At 42.4% G+C, this 22,159-nt stretch overlaps 1 protein-coding gene and 1 long non-coding RNA gene across 4 annotated transcripts; one reads left to right on the top strand and one right to left on the bottom strand.

Moving 5' to 3' along the window:
- The first annotated feature begins 900 nt into the window (after positions 1–900).
- LOC139061469 (gastrula zinc finger protein XlCGF57.1-like) lies at positions 901–21,996 on the top strand. Its single transcript, XM_070548669.1, has 2 exons — positions 901–970; positions 19,328–21,996. The coding sequence occupies exons 1-2, from the start codon at positions 961–963 to the stop codon at positions 20,869–20,871; spliced, it is 1,554 nt and encodes a 517-aa protein (XP_070404770.1). The 5' UTR covers positions 901–960; the 3' UTR covers positions 20,872–21,996.
- Positions 12,269–13,701, bottom strand: LOC107387441 (uncharacterized). Of its 3 annotated transcripts, none has more exons than XR_008559768.2 (5): positions 13,230–13,701; positions 12,917–12,957; positions 12,718–12,839; positions 12,574–12,643; positions 12,269–12,495 (listed from the first exon to the last, which is right to left on the bottom strand). It is a non-coding gene; the product is annotated as an uncharacterized lncRNA (long non-coding RNA). The 3 variants fall into 3 exon arrangements; XR_008559769.2 differs by having other exon boundaries at positions 12,269–12,452; XR_011519193.1 differs by having other exon boundaries at positions 12,269–12,643.
- Positions 21,997–22,159: the final 163 nt, after the last annotated feature.

Raw genomic sequence — 22,159 nt, 5'->3', positions numbered from 1 at the left:
CAGAAGAAATGTGGAATGCTGCCGTCGCCATGGCAACTCTGTCTCCCTATCCCAGCCTGGGCGGGACTGCGGGCTGTGAACGCCGCTGAATCGTTCCAGGAGTCACTGTGCCCTCCAAACCCCAACGACCTCCCTCCCCTGTCCAGACTGAGGTGACGTGCGCTGCTTATCGTGGCTGCAGTCACTGACGTGTGGAGAGTCCCAAACCCACCACCCCACCTAGTGGACACTTATGTTGTGTGATGTCTGAAGTCTGTTGGATTTCTATCTGAGGTGTTTTTTGCATAGCAAAGCTGCCCTCCCTGTGGAGGGTAACTCTGAAGTGCCTTTTTTTCCCTCCTCCTGAATCAATCCTCGTGTAACCCCTCTGATCTCTATTACGGTAGCGCGACTCAGGGTTGCGAATGACCAGTCACCAATTCTTGTCATGTGTCTTTGCCTATGTATGTCTGATCTCTGAATTGTGTGTACTGAAATTCTTAATTTCCCTCTGGGATTAATAAAGTATCTTTGAATGGTATGAGAATATGCTCCTCTAAATCTGAGACCATCGTCTTGAGTCAGAAAAGGGTAGAACGCTTTCTCCTGGTCAGACTGCTTTGCTTTCGTTCTTCAATAGGGTGGGGGGGATGTAGCCATGGCGCTGGAATTTCAGCCTTGGTGCAACGTAGCAGCTGAGCCTATGTAAGGCAACACAGTGACTCTGGAGGAAAAAGAGGTTAGCTCTACTCCGTGAACTCTGGTGACCAAAGGTCCTCTTTTCCAGACTGGATCTGTCCTCAGCTGATCAGAACCAAAGCGTTGGATCTTTAATCTCCTGCGTTGTTCTGAAGCAGCATCTTAATCAGCTCTCCTGCTTTGTTTCTATTGCAGCTGTTAGCTAAATACGGCTAAAGAAAACCTGCTACCACTTCAGCATCATCCATCAGCTGGGACTGCTTCATCGAGGATCTGGACAGCATGGACACAGGTACTGAATGAATGACTTTATTGTTTCTGTGTAGTGGGACACAAAAGTGTACCTCATCTATGACATGGAATCTAAAATAATGGCTTGTATTTGAATAAAGCCTTCTAGTGATCAGTGTTGGGAGTAACGCCGTTTAAGTATAACGGCGTTTCTAACGGCATTCTTTTATAGGTAACGGAATAATCTAATTAATTACTTTTCCCGCCGTTACAACGCCGTTACCGTTACTGGGGACGGAAGGTTGTGCGTTACTATGTGCTTGTCGAACGTTGACAGGGGTGGACCTTTAAAGCGCCCGAGCGCCAATGGCGCTAAATTTTCTCGCCGGGCGGTAAATACTTGACGACTTACCGCCCGGGTGGCGCCCAAGCCTTATTTGTCATTTACACACCGGCTTTCACCTACATCATGGCCCCGCCCTGTAGGAAGCCGCCGTTTTCGTTTCGCGCGCGTGAACCTGCGCGCCTCTAGCCACGTACTGCACTTGTACGATTCGTGCACATACTGCACAATTCTAGTTATAGTCACGTGAACTATAAGTTCACTATTAAAGACAAAGTGGAACGACGCTAGAAACACACAAGGACGCAGGAAGATCGCGCCACCACAGGGATGGGATTTCTTGATGAAATCTCCGGCAAAACGCTTTAAAACTGGTGAGGAGAAGCGAGACAGTTCGAAATGGTATGAAGCAAAGAAGCGTGTGCGTAGGTGGAATGATTCTTGGCAGTTTAAAGAAGACGGGCGGCGCGGAGAATGGCCGTATTTGAGTTGAGTAGCGGCTCGCCTGGAAAACAGACGGAAGCAGCAGGGGGAGTGGCTGAAAGCCGGCGTTTAACGCCGGGGACACACCGGCCGCGGAAGCGCCCGAAGCGAATCGCTCACGAAGTCCGGCCGTTGCTCGCCGCTCCTCAGTTCAGATCAGATGCGCCCCATTCGAGGCGCGCCTCGGCTCAGCTGTAGTTTTTCTTTTAATTACTTGGTGTCCTCCATTTCCTCAGCTCTTTTCCTCTACGTGTGTGTGTGTGTGTGTGTGAGAGAGAGAGAGAGAGAGAGAGAGAGAGAGAGAGAGAGAGAGAGAGAGAGAGAGAGAGAGAGAGAGAGAGAGAGAGAGAGAGAGAGAGAGAGAGAGAGAGAGAGAGAGAGAGAGAGAGAGAGAGAGAGAGAGAGAGAGAGAGAGAGAGAGAGAGAGAGAGAGAGAGAGAGAGAGAGAGAGAGAGAGAGAGAGAGGTGAGAACCAGTTGTTTCTGCCAGTTGAATCTCTTGGACTTCCCTGCATGTGTAGCTCGCGGGTGACGATGGATGACGATATCGCGTTAGCATTCACATTTCAATTTTAATTCTGGTGCCTGTTAGCAGCTGAAACACATCCTCACGTGCTTGTGGATATCATATATTCTATATGAAAACATGACTGTATTAATAAGTAAAGGTTAGCAGCTGTAGCTTCAGTGTGCTCATACGAAATGTGACAAAAGAACACAAAACACATTTCTCCTTATGGCCTATATAGTTGTCATCATCAACGTAACGTGATTTACAGAATAATACATGTGAACAACTAACATTTCATGTTCTACCACCGGATGTTTGGATCAAAATGTGAAGCAATCAGATCTTAGATCAGGTGAGAGCCAGGCGTTTCCCATCATCCTCTAGGTTTTGCAGCTGAGGGAGAGCAACTGCAGCACCTTGCTCCAAAATCTGCGGCCGCCTTAATCTCACGAGGTTATCGTTGCCTACGTATGCATGACGTCAGAGCAAGTCGGCGTCAATTCGGACACAAATCTAACCGGCATGCACTGCTCGCCGATCACTGCTGGTCTAATCTGCGCAGAAATGGCTCATCTCGAACACAGCCAATGGCTCGAATACAGCAAAGCGGCATTGGTGATGTACTGCGTTGTATGCCGGAAGTATGCGACGACAAAATCGTGTTTTGTTGAGGGAACAAACAAATTCAAACTTGAATACGTTATTATGTTTGTGAATGTGTACAAAATAAAGGTTTATTACATTTAAAACGGTTCAGTTGTTATTTTGACTCGTATTGGCAGCTGACCAGCGGGGCCGGTAGATTCTTGGCGGGGCCGGTAAATATTCAGACTTACCGGCCCGGCTGGCCAGTTGGTTTTGAAGTTAATGTCCACCCCTGGTTGAGCAACAGGCTTTCTGACCGCCACACTTCAGCTGCAGCCAGGGAGAGAGAGGTGTCGGCGCGCTAGGGTGATGTCGACGCCAAAACAACCAAAACAAAGTGGAGACTCACCTCTCACATCAGGAAGAATCTGCGTGTTTCGAGCGTTATCCGTTCTTTCATAATCTGTTGTTGAATTGTGATCGGCAGAAGCTTTTCCGGTTCGCGCCTCACTTTTTACAGCAGCGGCCCACGTCTTCTTTTATCAAAACGTGGTTTCTGTTACTGATAAGGAAATGCGTGCGTTAAGCACCGCGGTGTGTTGAAGCTGTCATCAGCTGATCAGGAGCTAAAGAGGTAGATGTTTTCATTAGGGCTGCAACAAACGATTATTTGGATAATCGATTAATCGGATGGGGTCTCGACACGATTAATCGATTAATCGGATTACATGGGGAAATTTTTAAAAACTGCTAGGGAAACGTTATTTCTCTCCTTCCTTCACTTTATTTAACACAACATTATTAGAAAACAGTTCAATAGCAGAAAAACAACATGCCATCACCTAAATTGTCTTATAAGGTGTATAGACAGAGACCCTAAGCTACATCTATCTGTGACCTAAAATGCTTGGTCCAAGTTAAACAGCTTAAGGGCAATTCTCATCTGTTTTGTTTGATCTCATCTGTTGACATTTATTTTAAATGTAATTAAACATAGGCTGTGAATTAATCAAAATTGATCACTATTTCCAAAAATGACTGAAAAAATACCAAATAAAACAAAAGTAAATGAATGCCATCCTCCTTGCGATGATGCCCTGGGCAACTGCCATAAAGTCACATCAAGAAATGCTGCTGATCATTCCAATGATCCCAAATAGACTCACATTAGGCCACATGAAAGCAACTGAACCCAAAAATATATTAACCAGTATATAACTGCACTCTCACACAACACGCCTGCAGCAACAGTTAGGACTCCTCCCTCCCTTTTAAAAGCGTTTTTGCTTCTGAGGACATTGTGGTTGTAAAACCACATGCTAGTAGTCTGGCCCCGGTGTGATCAACCAGTTTCTGCGGGAATGTGACGGCGGAACCAGGGCCAGATTAACACTTTGTTGTACCCTGGGCAACAATATTCAAGGGCTCCATCATCACGACCCGAGGATCACCATAATATGGTCACATACAGAATATTTTACTGTAATATGCAGTAAATATACTCAATACTTGAATGCCTGACAACATGTAACCCGCCCAGAGTAACCTTTGACCCACCTCGTGTGGACTGACCAATGAGGAGAGGGTCTTAACTTGAGGCCCTCTCTTCATTGGTCAGTCTGCATGAGACTGACTCTCAACTGACGTTGAGTCATAGGCAGCGAAGCGTCTCTGTGCAGCGCAAAAGCCCGGGTGGACAGTTTGTTTAATGTAGGGTGATCATATTTCCATTTCCAAACAAGAGGACAGGGGATCTGTGCCTATGACGTCACACTATGGCAACGCCACACAAACCATGTTGGGACCCATTTTTTGTAAGAACTAAATTAATATCAGATTCTGCCAATTAAAGGGCTCTAAAACAATTCATATGTAAATATTTTGCATATTTAATGCAAAAACAAATTTTTCTGCTTTAGTGCTGCAACAAGGTTTTATTAATAATAAATTATTATACCTTTTGTTTTACTACAGCATCGGTAAGCTTCCTGTGCACAGATTATTAAGGATGCTTGTTTCAGCTGTGAGATTAGACGATAGGATCAGTGAAAAAATAAGTTGTCACACACTCCATGGAAACTTTCAGATAATCCACAAATAGTGGCTTTCAAATAGTTTTGTTACTTTTTGCAAGTTTAGAAAAGAAGCAGATGAGACAGCATGTCTGATAATTTAGTTTTTCATCTGATAATATTAGAACATGTCAGTAATGTCTGAGGGGCCTTTATAAACACTGTATAACTAACACTACTGGAGAGGGCATGAATTACACAGAGGCTTCTGGGGAGCCCAGTTATTGGGGGGGGGGGGGGCATTTTGCCTTGGCCCCCAAAATGTCTTGAAACGGCCCTGGGTGTGTGACTGAGTTTTGAAGGTGATCTGAATTGTATCAGATGTATAAATATGACATGAGTATAACTTATTGTTTTTTACTGGTAAAAACGTGTAGTGGAGATAAATCTACCTACATTTGACTTTTCAACACTTTGTTTTGTTTTCTTGTTTTTATTTAACTATTTTCCTGTCCTGTCTGTCTCTCATCTTCCTGCATCTCCTCTTAATTCTCCAGAAAATCTGTTGCCTGGATTCTTACTTTTTCACCTCATCAGTTACTTTTGAGCAGATCATCTCCTGACCGAAAAGCGCAGAGCGCGTTTTCGATGCTGCGTGAGGTGACATCACCACAGCACAGGTGATGAGCTCCGCAGTAGCGAGCTTCAGGCACAAATAAGACAGAAAATAGAGAACATGTGCGGACATGAACGATCGTGTGCTAATTATAGTTTTTTGGTTGCGCCACTTTGAGAATGGACCGTGCGCCAGAAGCAGCAGCCTGGATCGCAGCGCGACCATGCGGAACCAGTTTGCAGCAGCGCAAGTCTGCAGGCTCTCCCTCGCGCTGATCTGCGGCTCTCCCTCGCGCTAATCTGCCGGCTCTCCCTCGCGCTGATCTGCCTGCTCTCCCTCGCGCTGATCTGCGGCTCTCCCTCGCGCTGATCTGACTTGCTCTGGTCTGCGCGCAACGGGAGGGGGGGGGGGGCGCTTTTGGAAAAGTTGTGCGACACAACGAATCGATGACGCAATTCGTTGCCAACGCTTTTAGTAATCGATTTTCATCGAATTTATCGATTTGTTGTTGCAGCCCTAGTTTTCATCCAAGAGCATCACGGCCCGTGAAGAACGTGGAAGACATGATGAATTGTCTACGGCTGCAGACCCCCCGCAGATTCGCTGCTGCAGGTGGGGATCTGGGGGAATTCCTCAACCGCGACAGCCCTAGTCTAGATTAGTGTAATGTTCCTGTTAGTAGTTCCTCCTGTTAAGTGCTTATTTATTGAAATTATTCAGGTTTATAAAAAACATTTGGACTTACATTTTATTATGTTCCAGTCAATAGTCATTTATATTTCACTGCTGTAGTAATTCTTGCATTCTTTAATGAAAAAAGTAACTAAGTAGTTATTTTTGTTGGTAATTAGTTACTTTTATGATCTTGTAACTCAGTTAGTAACTGAGTTACTTTTTTGATAAAGTAATCAGTAACTATAACTAATTACTTTTTTAAAGTAACGTTCCCAACACTGCTAGTGATCCAGCCCCACAACCAACAGACGCTTTTTCTCAGCTCCCTTATCGGCTTCCCCAAGGCTCTTGTCCTGTCTGCCTACAGAGCACTTCTCTGCATTTCTCCTGAAACCACTACTCTTTTTTTGGAAATATGGACTTAATTAATTGGTCATTCAACGTGATTGACAAAATTTTCTCTACGATGAGAACGGAGAAGGGGGCTCCCACCTGTCCCGAGGGGACATTCGCATCGGGATATGCACTCGATTCTTGGGAGGTCTGGCGAATCGTGTGCCTCTCTCAGCTGTCCATCGAGGACGTGGAAGATTTGTGGATATTCGGCCTAATGATCACTGGATTTCTTCTGATTGGAGTGGGAGGATATCTGGTTTTCTGGAAATTTGGGAAGACGGGAGCGATTGGAGTGCGACCCTGTACCCACGGAATGTGCCGCTTGTGCGGTGACCTCACAGACTGGGACGTTACTCGAGGTGAACCGTAAGCTGGACAATGTCCTTGCGGCGTTGCCTGTGTTAGTGCGCAAGATGGATTTGATCTCGGAGAGGGTCGCCGGACGATGCGGGGATGTGGAATGTAAAATTGGCTTCACTGGTGGACATGAATGACCACTTAGAGACTCCAAGGCGGAGAGGAAGACTATCTCTGCCTGCCCTAAACAAAGTCATGTTTATCCTTATCTGACGCCATAGCAGCCTCTCAAGGCTGCCTCAACACACCCCCACAAAAGGAGGAATGCCGACAGATGCTGTGTCCCGACCTTCACCCTCTTCCTTCAGGCTGACATGTCTGCAGGAACTTCAATGTGCTCTCTGTTCCTTATCTCTCCCTCACACCTGTTGTTCTGCAGCTGGTCGATGTGCCGCAGTGGCAGCTCCCATTGGAGGCTTCAGGATCCCGCCCACCCCCACCTCCCCATCGGACTCTGATGTTGTATACGTGCTGTCTGTGCTTCCATGTCGGGTGTTTTTTTGCATTGGAGTGCTACACCCTGCTGGTGTAACCCTGTTAATGCCTTTTTTTTCTCCCTCCCTGAACTTTCCTCATGTAACACCCTTTTCATCTAACTATTAAGGTAGCACGACTCATGTTGCGAATGACCGCAGTCACCAATTCTTGTCATGTGTCTTACCCACGTATGTCTGATCTTTGAATTGTGTGTGCTGAAACTGAATTTCATTTCTCTGTATGTCCTGCACATGTGGAGAATATGACAATAAATGACTTTGACTTTTGACTTTGGAAAGTGGGTGAAGTCTTGCCCATGGGCACAACAACTGCAACAGACTGAGTGGGGCTCGAATCTGTGTCATACATTAGCTTTTTGTAAACCAGCTCTGTTTTTTACGCGGAAGTATTATTTGACCAATCAAATGTAGCCCTTCTGATATGCGGCCAATCAGATGGGTCCGTCCACGTAATACGTCCGCCCCCTACGTAGACCCTTAGGATGGAAAGCAACACCCGAACTGAATTAGCGGCGCCATTCCCTTGTTCATCTTGCTGGCTCAGAGCAACGAATGCACTTTGTGCTGAGGATTCTGGAATCAGCGCTGCATTCAAACGTGAACGTGTCGTTAATCATGTTTACTGGGCTGACTCCGACACGTGCCAGTGAACCAACCCACCTTCATGTCGCTAGTGTTCCACCGGGTGGTGATGTTAGCCCCAGGCTCCAGTTAGCTTCCAGCTAAAAGGCTACAGCTCTCTCCTCCCAGTCCCACCCTGCTAAAGAGGGCCTGGAAAAGTTCCCCCACACATCAAAGTGATTTTTCATTTATGAGCTTTTATAACCTTGTTAATCAGGATAGTTGATTTGCTGCTGCACATAAACTGTCAGTCAGAAGCTCTGCTAGCCGGTTATCTTAGAGGGGCTAGTTCAATTTGTTAGCTTGTTATCAGAATCATAGTTGCAGTTTCATCATCTGAGCTGATTTTTAAGATCTAGTTAAACTTGTTCAATTTGGGGTTAAAAACAAACGTTTTCACATATTTTCCATGTAGTTTTTTTTGGTCAGTTCCTCTTCTGAAAGGTAGACGATTGTTTTTCTCTTTCCCTCAGAAAATCTTAATATTCTCCTAGTTTGGCCCAGCACAGTTCACTTCCCAATTACAGCAATAGCCTTATATCATAACCACATAAGTGGAGAAAATGCTCAGTAGCAATGAGAGAATTTGCTGTTGCATTTAAGTGATGTTAACCATTATTTAACATTTAAACTTATTTTCAGATTTTTTTATTTATTCAAAAATTCGAGTAATATCGATATCGTAATATTAAGCACTGTTATCGAATATTGCAGGTTTTCCTAATATTGTGCAGCCCTAGCACGGATGGAGGGAATCTTGACGGCGGAGAGGATCTAACGCGGGATTTAAGCCACTGTTTTTTTTATTTATTCTAAAAACCCTGGTAATGGATGTTTTTCTGTAGAAAAAGTTTTATGGTGGTGGTGTTTTAAAGTCACTGAGAAACTGCATGCATGCAGTTTGTTGTTTTGCTGCTAATACAGTAGCAGGTGCAGCTGCTAATACAGTAGCAGGTGCAGCTGCTAATACAGTAGCGGGTGCAGCTGCTAATACAGTAGCGGGTGCAGCTGCTAATACAGTAGCGGGTGCAGCTGCTAATACAGTAGCGGGTGCAGCTGCTAATACATTAGCGGGTGCAGCTGCTAATACAGTAGCGGGTGCAGCTGCTAATACAGTAGCGGGTGCAGCTGCTAATACAGTAGCGGGTGCAGCTGCTAATACAGTAGCGGGTGCAGCTGCTAATACAGTAGCAGGTGCAGCTGCTAATACAGTAGCAGGTGCAGCTGCTAATACAGTAGCAGGTGCAGCTGCTAATACAGTAGCAGGTGCAGCTGCTAATACAGTAGCAGGTGCAGCTGCATATTTTTGCAATAAAAATATTATGTTGTAATGGATTTCATGCATTAGTTTTTGTTTGCTTTGAACCCAGAGCAGACGTCACACGCCGGACGACATCAACAATGCATACTTTAGTATTTGTTCATTTGTCATGAGTAACATCGATATCGCAATATTAAGCACTGTTATCGACTATCGCAGGATTTTCTAATATCATGCAGCCCTAATTTCTATACATGTTGTTGTTAAACTTCCTCATAGGCACTTTAATGTCCCATAGTCCTATTTAGCTCTTTATCTCAGTGTGTTTACATGTCCACCAGAAAACCAAAGCATTCCCCTAAAGAGTCACGTCAGTTTATTTTTAATGCATGTAAACACGTTAGTCTGTCTGAAAGCAAACTCTTTCTAATTGAGCTGAAGCACCCAGATAATGCGGTAGCAATCCGATTACACTCTGCATGTAAACACGTCCAACAAGCTAATACAGGCTAGACGCTCGCATTCCAGAAGTGACGAAACCGCTGAGGTGGTCTTCTGCAAGGACCATCGTCACAAACAAACACACGTAACACCATAAAACAGGACAGTACGTACCAAGTAAGCTGTGCAACAGCGTTGTTGTATATTCCTTCAACCATTCTGCAGATCTTGTGCCAATTCTATCTGCTTCACTGCCGCCAGCCTCTGTTTACTGCTTGTGTTGCTATAAGCTATCTGGAAGAATCCCAAAATGAAAAGGGGCATGTCACCACCGACTGTACCGGAGTGGCACACACTTTATTTGAGAGGCCGGTTTTCTAATGCGTCTGTAAACTAGGACAAAGACTCCCAGCTTGTTGTTTGAATGCTGTAAAGCCCGGCAGTTATAGTTTATTATTCTGCTTCCGTATGTGGTTTGGCATTTAACTACTTCCACAATTCTTTAAACTTTTTACTCAATTTTAGTATCAAAACGTTCAGCTCGTTCAGCTTATGCCGGCAATGACTTTTGGTATTAAAATAATTTATACTTCTTGAGATATTCAGCTTTTTCTGCGATTTTTGGTCCCATTGAAATGAATGGGATTGCTCAATTTTCAGCTAAATCCTATCACTTTTTTTGAACTCTTATAGGTTAACTTAAACCCAGAGACTTCATTCAAGTTTCAACAAACTCACAAGACTTTCAGCTATTACTGGTTAAAAAGTCTCTTTGATATCTATTACAGTTTTTCTAAAATCACAGGTAGAATTTGAGGTACGGCTTGAGATTTTCAGAAAAAATCTCAAAAATTATAATGGGCAAAGATAGGAGCAGTGACCCTCCTTTGCTCCATTTCTGGCATTGTCCTGAGAGAACCGTAGGTCCAATTGAAATGAGACTCACGCTGGCTTGCAGCTAATGGATATACCTTCGTTTTGAGCTATTACTCATGAATGTACTCCAAACATTGTGGTCGTTTTGTTCATTTCTTTGAGAATATTCAAAATAAAAAATGTCTCACCACTCTAAACTGAAATTTCTGCACTCTAACTTTTGACCTTCACATTTTCTAGAAACAACTCTTTCCAACACCCAGACCGTTTGGATAACCGAAACAAATTATATCTCAAAAAGTTGGAATTTTTGTCAGCTTTTCAGAATGGGTTTCATTTTGTTCTTAAGTGTTACTGTTCTTTCTCTACAAGCCTCAGAAGGAGGAGAGACCCAGATTTTCTCCAATTGAAACACATGTTAAAAGGAACAGAGATTTTCTCCTCCGATCGTCTTCAGACAGCTAAAATGTTCTCGACATACCTTCTAAACAATTCAAAGTAGGCACACCAAAATTCACACAGATGACATCAAAGCCTTCTGCCGCTCACAGTTTTTGAAAATTTCCAATAGGTGCAGCGGTTTTTGAATGGTGATGAGACATTTCAGAGGTCTGAAATGACATCTGAGCACTGTTAAATGCATGATTTATGAAATTTTAAAACAAAATTTTCCACCGACTACATCTTTTAAAGTACACTAATGACTTTCTCCAATTTAGTAGTTTTTTTTCTCAGCTTTGAAGTGATGTCTTCGGTTTTGCTGTTATTACATTTTTATTACATTCAACCTGATGGGTAACGAGACAAAGCTAGATCCCTTCACTCTGAGCAGTCATTAGAAGTGGAGGACGTTTCTCCTCCTCCTTACCCAGGCACTTGAGAAGAAAGGGACCAAGTCTATTTGGAGGAGACAAGCGGACCTGAGCCTTATTGTTTTGAGCTTGTGAGTTGCCTGAAACTACCAGAACCGACCCAACAGAACCAGCTCTGAATGGTAAGTAGCCGTTAGCCATAGCATTAGATTAGCTGCAGGGTTTGGCTCCACGGCCCTAGAGAGCTAGTATTCAGCATGTTTTAGAGATTTATCTGCTTCAACACACCTGATTTTAATCAGCAACAAATAGCTGAGCCGCTTAACAGCTAATCTAACCTGTTAAAGCAGGAAAACCACTGAAACGTGCTGGATAGCAGCTCTCCAGGAGCCCTGGGCTCAAGTTACAGTCTGCTGCATAGAAAGTTATGAAACTACCCCATGAGAAAAATATTCTGTAATGTGTTCAGCCCACTAAAACTGCCCTGATTTCATTATTTATTTACTGATACCAGCTGCTTTCTTGGTCGTAGGTGATCCTCTGGTGTCTGCAGCTGGTCTCCTCTGGTGGTGTGGTCAGGATCAGGAGCTTCCAGAAGAATGTGCCTTTGAATGACTCTTTCCTCCTCTAAACAGTTATTTGTTATATTAATTAAATAAATCTCAATTTATATATTTCCTGTTTTTGTTCATGTCCATAAATACTTACACATGCTTGAAATTAAAACGAGCTTTTAACAGTGAGGTGCTAGTTTAATTCATCACAATAGAGCTAGTTAAACATGCAACAATGTGATAATTCAGTTAATGTAATTTATAAATATCCATTAAAATATCAAAACTGGAATCAAAATGAGATGTTTGGCAGCACTAAAAACTTGTCAAACACAATATTTATTATAATAATTGTAGGCAGACAGGAGACAGATCTGATGGAGGTTCTCAGTCATCGAAGGATGGCTGAAGGCTTTCCAGGAACAGGAGATGTGGTGTTGTCTCTTCTCTCTCTATTCTGCCAGATGAGCTGATAGGTTACAGGTGTGTGAGGGCATCCTCATGCTGTCATAACCAGATGACATGAGTTATCTGGTGATCCGCCAGGCTAATGATAAAATGCAGAAAGAAAACAAATCCAGGACAGTGTACAGTAATAACAATAATAATATATGGTGTTGCTCACCTTATGTGCTCTGATAGAGTATTAACGTGTGCCTGCCTCATGGTGTAGAGTCCATATTTTGCTGAATGCCCTGCAATAATGCAGGTTATTAGTTAATTTACTTTTGATAGCAAAAACAAAATATTTAATTTACATGTTTTTTACCAGGTGAATCAGCTCACATGTCACCACCAAGTGTCACAGGACCAGAATCGGTAGTCTCCTCCATGATGTCATGATGCAATCTAGCTCCAAGCTCACAGCAGCAACTCATGTGTAGCAATAAGCTATGAAACGAAAACATAGTTGATGTTAAAACTCAAAGGCTGTAATAAAGATTACATGATGATTAAAAACAACTCACCTTTACTAAGTGTGACAGCAGATTACTTGGGTTCATTTAGCCTGGGGGAAAAAAAAATAAATATATATATATATATATATATATATATATATATAACATCACAGTGTTGCGGGAGGTAGCTTCCAGAGATGATGGGCGGAGAGAGGAGGAAGGAGCTACAGGATTTTCTGTTAGATCAGGAGGCCCTGAGGTAAAATCAAATGTTGGTGTGAGTCTGGGAAGATGCTCCTCTCCAGTGGTGACCTGCCAGGCAGAGACATAAGGAAAAAAAACGCAAACAAGAGTACAATATTATTATTTAAAATGTTTTTACCTGGATCAGTTCATGGAGCTTGTTCTGTCATTCAGAATGAAGCTGCTCAGAAGCTCTCCACCACACCTGGTTCTGTTCAGGAGTGTAGAAGCTGCTCTGGGTGGAATTCCCATCATGATCCCAGTGTCACACGCAGCTGCTGGGAGGCTATGTAAAATATGAAGAAACAGCAAATATATTTATAGTTGTTTTTAAGAGCAGCAACACACGTGTAACAATAAGCTAAAATAATGACATAATGCTAAAACTAGAAGGTAAAGAAAGACAGATGGTTAAATAATTCACCTGCAAGGCTCTAGCCTGGACCAGTGCAGGCTAGAGGACTACATCCGTGTTGGGCAGTTTTAGCTTGAAAAATATAATAACATCACCTTGTTGTGGGAGTTTAGTAACTTAGATCGTGTACAAAACAAACTGTCTAATATATGTGCTTTATAACATGGCTGGTGAGTGATCTGACTGCTCAGGGTTAACTCGGTGTCCAGAATCAGACATGTTCTAATGAGAACTGGACTCTGCACCAGTTCAGAACCAGGTCAGCTTTTTAGCAGAAGGAGGAGCTGCTCGTCCGTGTCCCTCCTGCTCTGTATGTTGCACCCCAGATATCTACACAATAAGTCAAGTATGGAATAATCAGTGAATTGTACAATGCCTACAGACTAGAATTAGTCAGTAAAAACTTGACTCTATGTAATACTCCTAAGGATTTGGCAATTTTACCTTTTATGTAACTAATATGGGATTTCCATGACAAGTCTTCATCAATAAGAACTCCCAAGAAATTTAGTTTCTTTTACTCTATGAATTGCAATCCCATCTATTTCCAATGACTCATCACTGTTCTTATTATCATTAAACAGTATAAATTTATATATATTTTATTAAGATTCAGTGTCAATCTATATCAAACCAGTTTTTAATTTTAATCAGTTCATCATTTATCACTTTAGCCACCTCCTCAATATTTGATTCTGAGTAAAACAGTGTTGTATCATCTGCAAATAGAATGGTACCGAGTGTCTTAGATACATTTACCAAGTCGTTAATAAACAAAATGAACAGTTTTGGTCTGAGGACCGACCCTTGTGGAACTCAACAATTAATTCCACATAGTTTTGGTTTTTGGTCCTTTATCTGAACAAACTGTTTCCTTTTTTCTAAATAAGTTTTAACCCACTGATGAGCCACACCTCTTATTCCAGACTGACTTAATTTTCAAAGTAACCTTGAGTGATCAATGACGTCAAAAGCTTTTTTCAAATCAATGAAAACACTAACAAAGTCATTTTTATTGTCAATTGCTGTTGATATTTTATCAGTTAATTCCATTATTGCCATTGCTGTGGAATGTTTAGTACTAAACCCATATTGTTCATTGTTTAAAATATTTTTTTTTCGATGAATTTATCCAACCTTGATACAAATACTTTTTCCAAAATTTTAGAAAACTGTTGAAGCAGTGAGACCGGCCAGTAATTATTGAAACTATGTTTATCACCACTCTTGTACAAGGGAAAACTTTCGCTGTTTTCATTGCATCAGGAACATTTCCAGTAGAAAGTGATAGATTACAAATGTAAGTGAATGGTTCAGTGACATATTCTATGATGGTTTTAACAGTTATCATGTCCAGGTCCTGATAATCGGTTGATCGTTTCCACAGTTTTTTTTTTTTTTTACCATGTTTCGTATTTCTTCTTTATCTACTTTGTCAAGGACAATACTATTGACAGTACTAATCACTGTGGTCAACTTATCTTTTATTATTGGTTTGTTCTCCATCAAACTCCTACCTACATTTACAAAAAAATCATTAAACTCATCAGTGATTTCTTTATCATCATAAATATCATTTTTGTCCTTGACAAAGTGATCTGGAATGCTGGATTTTGTTTTCTCTCTATTAGTCACACTGTTTAGTATTCCCAAGTAGCTTTGGTGTTATTTTTATTCTGATTCAATAGATTACCATAATCTTTTTTTTGCTTCCTAATTATTGTTACCAATTTATTTTTATATTTTTTATATCTATCTTCTGCTTCCCTTGTTTACAATAAAAAACTCTTATATAAATTCTTTTTTACACACGCATTCTTTAATCCCTTAGTCATCCAAGGTTACTTTTCCCTTTTACCTGTAGATTTTATTAATTTGCAGTTATCATTATGTGACTTCAAGTGTTTTCATGAAGGGTGTGTATGCAGCGTTGACATCACTGGCGTATACCTCCTTCCAATTTTGTTTATTAAGATCTTTGTTTAATGCCTCCATGGCTTTAACTGGTTTATCTCTTCTGAAGTTCATGGTGGTATTTTGTTTTATGTAGTGTTTGTCTTTGAAGACAGCGAAAACAGGTAGGTGGTCACTAATATCCATCATTATTATCTCTGTTTTCCTGACATCATCCTTATTGTTGGTGAATATATTATCAATGATTGTTGCAGTCCGAGATGTAATTCTAGTTGGCTTGTTTATCAAGGGAAATAAACCTAAACTATACAGTGAATCTGCAAAATCCTTAGTAATCTGTCCAGCCTCATGTTCTAAATTAATATTAAAGTCCCCACATAGAAATAATGTTTTGTATTTAATGTGATCAACCAATTCAATAATTTTTAATTAAATGTCCCAATTCATGATCCTGGTGCTCTATAAACACAACTAATTAAAGTATGTTTAGCAGTTTCATTGCTGATTTCTACCGTTACAATTCCCATAACATTATCTTCCATCATTGTCATTTTCTTAACTAGTTCACATTTTAGATCTGATTTAATGTACAGGGCAACCCCACAACCTCTTTTATTTTTTCTTTTTACAAAATAAAGTTCATACCCTTCCATTGTACTTCATCCATCATATCATCTTTGAGCCAAGTCTCTGTTATAGCAATCACACTAAATTTGCTTTTGAATTTATTAGAATAATCTTTGATAATTAATAACTTAGGAAAAAAGTTTCTACTATTAATGTGGATAAGTGACATTGTGTCCTTAGTCATTCTCCCACAGTTCAATTGTTCTTCTCCAATATAATCACAACTTATGTTTAATTCATATAAATTTCCATCTATTTTATTGTCAATACAGTCTTTGCCTGCTTGATATTATAATTCTGTGATCAGTAGTATTTTACAAGTAATTATAATCTTGGACAGCTGCACTAGACACGTGATGACACAGAGTAATGCTAAAGTCACACGACACATTTCCTTTTGTCTGATCCAATCAGAACCTTCGTTTCTGACGTGAGGCGTGGTTTTCTGTGGTGTTTGTATAAGCCCTCTTTTGCATGTGAAATTCTGATTCGCCAGTAAACCAAAATATGACAATTATAAAAACTATTCCACGTCACCTTTACTTCAGTTCAAAGCGTTCTAGAGAAGTTCGGACAGGCCATCCGAACACTTCTTCAGCCGAAAGACCCTTGCTCGACAAGCTGGATAAAATCTGTTGCACGTTACACCTGACCGCAATGGTTCCTTCAGAATAAAAGCTGAACCTCACGAACCCTTCAGGGTCTCGCTGAAGCCAATAATAACCTGTTGTGACCTGGGAGCATTCCGAGGCTAGTCTAATCGGCGCCGCTGCTTTTCTGCAGGCTTTGGTAAAAAGGAGGGTCCACGTACCTCAACACTCTGAGTCTAAGTGGAGGCTTCCCCTGGGGTACGTAGACCGACAGATGGCCTTTAATGTGTGTTCTAAATCTCCAACTGAAGTTTAGAGCGAAACATTCACTCCACTCAGAACTAAATGCTTCTCCAGATACGAGGTTCTGATAACAACATTCCACACATACATCATTCGTCTCACGTCTCGTTCCACCTAGTTCATCAGTACACAGTGTTTAAAGTTAGTCTTGTTTAAATTGTGTAGAAATAAATTTCCATCAGATTGTTATTTCATATTTCTATGGAATCTCACATTTTATGGTTCATAAGTAAGATGTAAACTACCCATTGTTACAACAGCATCCAGGGCAGCAGAGCAGGTCTCGTTGAACAAATGCAAAAGGCCATCTACATCCATGCAGGAAACTGAACGGGGTATTGTGAGAGGACCAATATCCAGGAGAAAAAGAAAATTTGAGGTCGTATTTAGAGATAAGCACCTAGAGTAACGAGCAGCCTGTCTCTGGGCTGGAGAAAGAAGATGTGAGATATTGAATAAAATTGCAGCATGGTCAGAAAATGCCGCAGAGTCCACAGACGGGTCAATCACATCTGGTTCAAAAGATAAAGCCAAATCCAGGGTGTAAGAGCCAGTGTGTGTGGTGACATTAACCAGTTGTTGTAATCCAAATGAGTCCAAGATGTCAACAAAATCCTTCATCAATGGCCTCAGAGGACAGCAAATGTGGATATTAAAATCACCTAGGATAATTCCCTGGTCATATTTAGGGAGTAAATCAACTAAAAGATCAGAGAGTTCATTTATAAAGACACTGCTATATTTTGGTGGCCTGTAGCAAAGTACGAGTATGGGAAGAGAAAACCCCAGCTCAAAAAATGAAACCTCAAAGCTGGTTGGAGCCAGTGGCCTAGCAAGGGGTTTTAGGGGGAGACTGGAACAATACAGGGATAATAAGCCCCCCATGACAAGAGTGTCTTGGCTCATTGATAATGTTACAGCCAGGAGGACAGAGTTCAACCAGAGAAGCCGACTCATCAGGCGGGACCCACATTTCAGTCATTGCAGAACGAGCTCACTTCCTTGTTGATGTAGAAGTTCTTTAGAATAGCTGTTTAATTCCTTACAGAGCGGACATTCAGTAGAGCAATCCGAATAGGTGGCAGGGACCGCAACGAAAGCTGCACATACCCGACCTCACAGGATAACAAAGATTACGGGGATTTACTCCTCCAGTGCGGCACATCGTATGACTGCTCCCATATGTGCAATCCAGCCTTTGGTGATGCAGTATCTGGATGAAACGAGTTGGAGAATCACAGGGAGGCACGTCCAGGCAAGCAAACCCACCAGCATTGCCATTCCGTCGGAGGGATCTGATCCTGACCCTGACATAGGCACGTTTTCCGCGCCGTCCAGCCAGGAGTACCAAGAAGCTCCACCAGAAACTCCTCAAACAGGCTACCGAAAATCGGCCCAAAAGTTGCATCATGAAACCGTGGAAATCCCGGGTTTAATCAAAGATCCATGAGTGTATGCCGGTCATATTGTAAAGTAGGATGACAATCAGCCGAAAAGCGATTCAAAAACAAAAGAGTCAGCATAATAGCCAGGAGAAGCAGACGGCGTGCCACAACAGTCAGCGCCATCTTTGAACTCCAGTACTGGGACCAGAGTGAATAGGGTTTGTATGGGGACCGTGAGTGGGTGTCTAGCGTTCACTTTTGTAAGTCTTAGGTTGTATGTGTATGTGTGAGCATGAGGGAGGGAGTGTGTGACTGTGTAAGACTGTATATGTCAGGTGGGATCTTGGACTCCTCCCTTCTCTTGGGTCTTCCAGTGCTGCCTGCCCTCCCCATGCAACATTTGCTGCTGAGTGTGGGGTCTTGGTCTGCCTGCGTGTTCGCGGCTTCCCGGTTCACGGAACTTAAGATTTTAGGCATCTGTCTGATTGATCCCGTTGGCTGCCTGGTGGGATCTGCGTCCCTGGCCTCTGTTGGGTCCCCGGTGGGGTTGGTCGCCCCTGGGTCCGGGGGCACTGGTTCCTGGGCTTAGCCAGCTTGGAGATGGGAGGCTGCGGGCCGGCCTCTAGGCTTGCCACTGTTATCTCCCTGGACTCTGCCGGCTGCTGGTTGTGGCCCCCCGGGGTAATCCTCTGCACCTCTCGAGGAGGGGCTGGGGCTTTTCTGGTTACAGTCTCCCTGGGGTCCCTAAGCTCTGGTGCAGCTCCTGGATCTCAGGGACTTGGAGCTCCCTCCATCTCCTACACATCTTGCTCCTATAGAGAAACCTTGTATATACAAGCAGGTGTACGTACACTAGTGCATTGAAGCAGCTGCCCTGTGATTGGCTGATTGGATAACTGCATTAAGGAGAAGTTTGTTCCTAGTAATCCGTTAGGTGAGAGTAAGTGTGAATGTGAAGTTCCATCAATCGGTAATTCACATCATGTTTCTGTGTTTCCTACAGATGTTCAACAGCTAGTGCTGGTTAAAGAAGAAGCTCCTGAGGAACAGAGTGCAGGTGAGGACCAGAAAGACCCAGAACACATCCACATGAAGGAGGAACAAGAAGAAAACTGGACCAGTCTGGAGGGAGAACAACTCCATTTGGAGGAGAAAACTGATGCTACCAGGTTTCCATTCACATTGGCTTCTATAAAGAGTGAGGATGATGAAGAGAAACCTCGTTTCTCACAGCTTCATCAGCAGCAAGTAGACGACAAAGAAGTTCCAACCAGCAGCTCAGCTCACCAGATGACAGCAGAAATTGGTGGAAGAGCAGAAACTAGCAGGAACCAAGATCTGAACCCTCATGAACAGACATCTGATTCTTCAGAAACTGAAATGAGTGGAGATGATGATGAGGGTGATGATGTGAATCTAGACTCTGAGCTGTCAGACTCTGGGTCTGAAACTGGAGAAGAAGACAGTGACTGGAATGAAAGCAAGTCTTCTGATTCACATGTTAGGACTGTCAACAAGTCCTTTAGCTGCCCTGAGTGTGGTAAACAATTTGTCCACAAGAGGTCTCTCCAGAAACATGTGAGAGTGTCAGGTCATTCAGCAATAAGGTCTTCAAGCTGTTTGGTCAAAAATAAATGTGTTGGAGTGAAGCAACATGTAGACTCATGCAAGAGAGTCCAGAAAGAACTAAAATCATTTAGTTGTGATGACTGTGGTAAAAGATTTAGTCGAAAGGGAAATTTAAACAGTCACATGAGAATCCACACAGGAGAAAAACCTTTTGCCTGTAAGCTCTGTGAAAAAAGACTTAGCAGTAAGAAAGATTTAAACAGGCACATGAGAGTCCACACAGGAGAACAACCTTTTGCCTGTAAGCTCTGTGGCCGAAGATTTAGCCAAAAGGGAGATTTAAACAAGCACATGAATGTCCACACTGGAAATAAACCTTTTGCTTGTGAGCTCTGTGGTCGAAGATTTGGCGCAAGAAATAATTTAAACAGGCACATGAGAGTCCACACAGGAGAACAGCCTTTTGTCTGTGAGCTCTGTGGTCAAAGATTTGGAGAGAAAGCAAAATTAGGCATTCACATGAGAATCCACACAGGAGAAAAACCTTTTGCCTGTGAGCTCTGTGGTAAAAGATTCGCCTATAAACATGCCTTGGAGAGTCACGTCAGAGTCCACACAGGAGTAAAACCTTTTGTCTGTGGGCTCTGTGGTAAAAGTTTTAGCCAAAATTCAACTTTAAACAATCACATGAGAGTCCACACAGGAGGAAAACCTTTGGTCTGTGGGCTCTGTGGTAAAAGATTCGCCCAAAAAATAGCCTTGGAGAGTCACGCCAGAGTCCACACAGGAGAAAAACCTTTTGTCTGTGGGCTCTGTGGTAAAAGTTATAGCCAAAATTCAACTTTATACAATCACATGAGAGTCCACACAGGAGGAAAACCTTTGATCTGTGGGCTCTGTGGTAAAAGATTCGCCCAAAAACAAGCCTTGGAGAGACACATGAGAGTCCACACAGGAGAAAAACCTTCTTGCCTGTGAGACATGTGGTCAAAGATTTAGCGACAAGACGGAGTTAAACAGTCACATTAGAGTTCACACAAGACATAATGAATTATTTTGAATGTGTGATTGATAGAAAAAATTCCATCTGTGAGAGCAAGGGAGTTGAGGAGGCGGGCATAAATACACGCATGTGTGTGCGTGTGCATGCAAACCTTGTGGCTTCATATGGTATAAGCAGTTCTGAAAGATAAGAAGGCCCAAGGCCATTAGGACACTTAAAAACCGTTTAAAGTATTTTAAAATCGATCCTGAAAAATACTGGGAGCCAATGTAGTGATTCTGAAACTGGAGTGATGTGCTCCCACCTCCTGGTCTTCACCAGAACACGTGCTGCTGAGTTTTGTAATAGTTGTAGACCTGAAATCTTCTTTTTAGGAAGACCAGAAAGCAGGGCATTGCAGTAGTCTATCTTACTGGTGATAAAAGCATCCATCAGCGTCTCCGTATTGGCCCGAAAGAGAATGGGGCAGACTCTGGCGATGTTCTTCAGATGATAAAAACCCATTTTGGTGATATTTTTAATATGATGGATAAAAGTCAGCTCAGAGTGAAAGATGACACTCAGGTTCTTCACCTGTGAAGATGGATTAAGAGACAGTGATTGTAATTTTGGTAAAAGTTTCTCTCTCTGGGCCTCAGGAGGGCGCATATAAAGGTTAAAAAGCACTGGGCCTAAAATTGAATCCTGGGGCACACCACATGTAATCCCATGAACCGTAGAGGAACAGGTATCCAAACCCACCATAAAAGTCCTGTCGGTGAGGTAGGAAGTGAACCATCGGTGAACAGCACCAGAGAGGCCGATCAGTTTCAAACGAGTTAAAAGAACATTATGGTCTACTGTGTCAAAGGCAGCACTTAGATCCAGTAGAACCAACACAGTCACCTTCCGTTTATCATAATTTACTGTAAAACCATTTAAAATCCTCAGAAGGGCCGTCTTGGTGCTGTGGTTCACCCTAAAACCATACTTAAATTTTTCAAAGACATTATGGATGTCGATAAAATCATTAAATTGAATTAAAACAAGCTTTTCTAAAATGTTGCTTAATGGTAAGTTGCGATACCGGTCGATAATTGTTTAAATTATCATTTAAACAATTAATCCCCACCACAGCACAGAAACAGCTCTCATCAAGATCACTAACGACCTACTCATTGCTGCTGATTCTGGTTTAATCTCTATTCTTATTCTCCTCGATCTGAGTGCGGCCTTTGACACCATTTCTCATCCCATCCTCAATAGACTCTCTTCCTTAGGCAT

The sequence above is a fragment of the Nothobranchius furzeri genome, chromosome 2 (genome assembly GCF_043380555.1).
Source record: "Nothobranchius furzeri strain GRZ-AD chromosome 2, NfurGRZ-RIMD1, whole genome shotgun sequence".
Classification (NCBI taxonomy): domain Eukaryota; kingdom Metazoa; phylum Chordata; class Actinopteri; order Cyprinodontiformes; family Nothobranchiidae; genus Nothobranchius; species Nothobranchius furzeri.
Note: the sequence above shows the minus strand (reverse complement) of the source record. Positions and strands in the feature narration are given on the sequence as shown.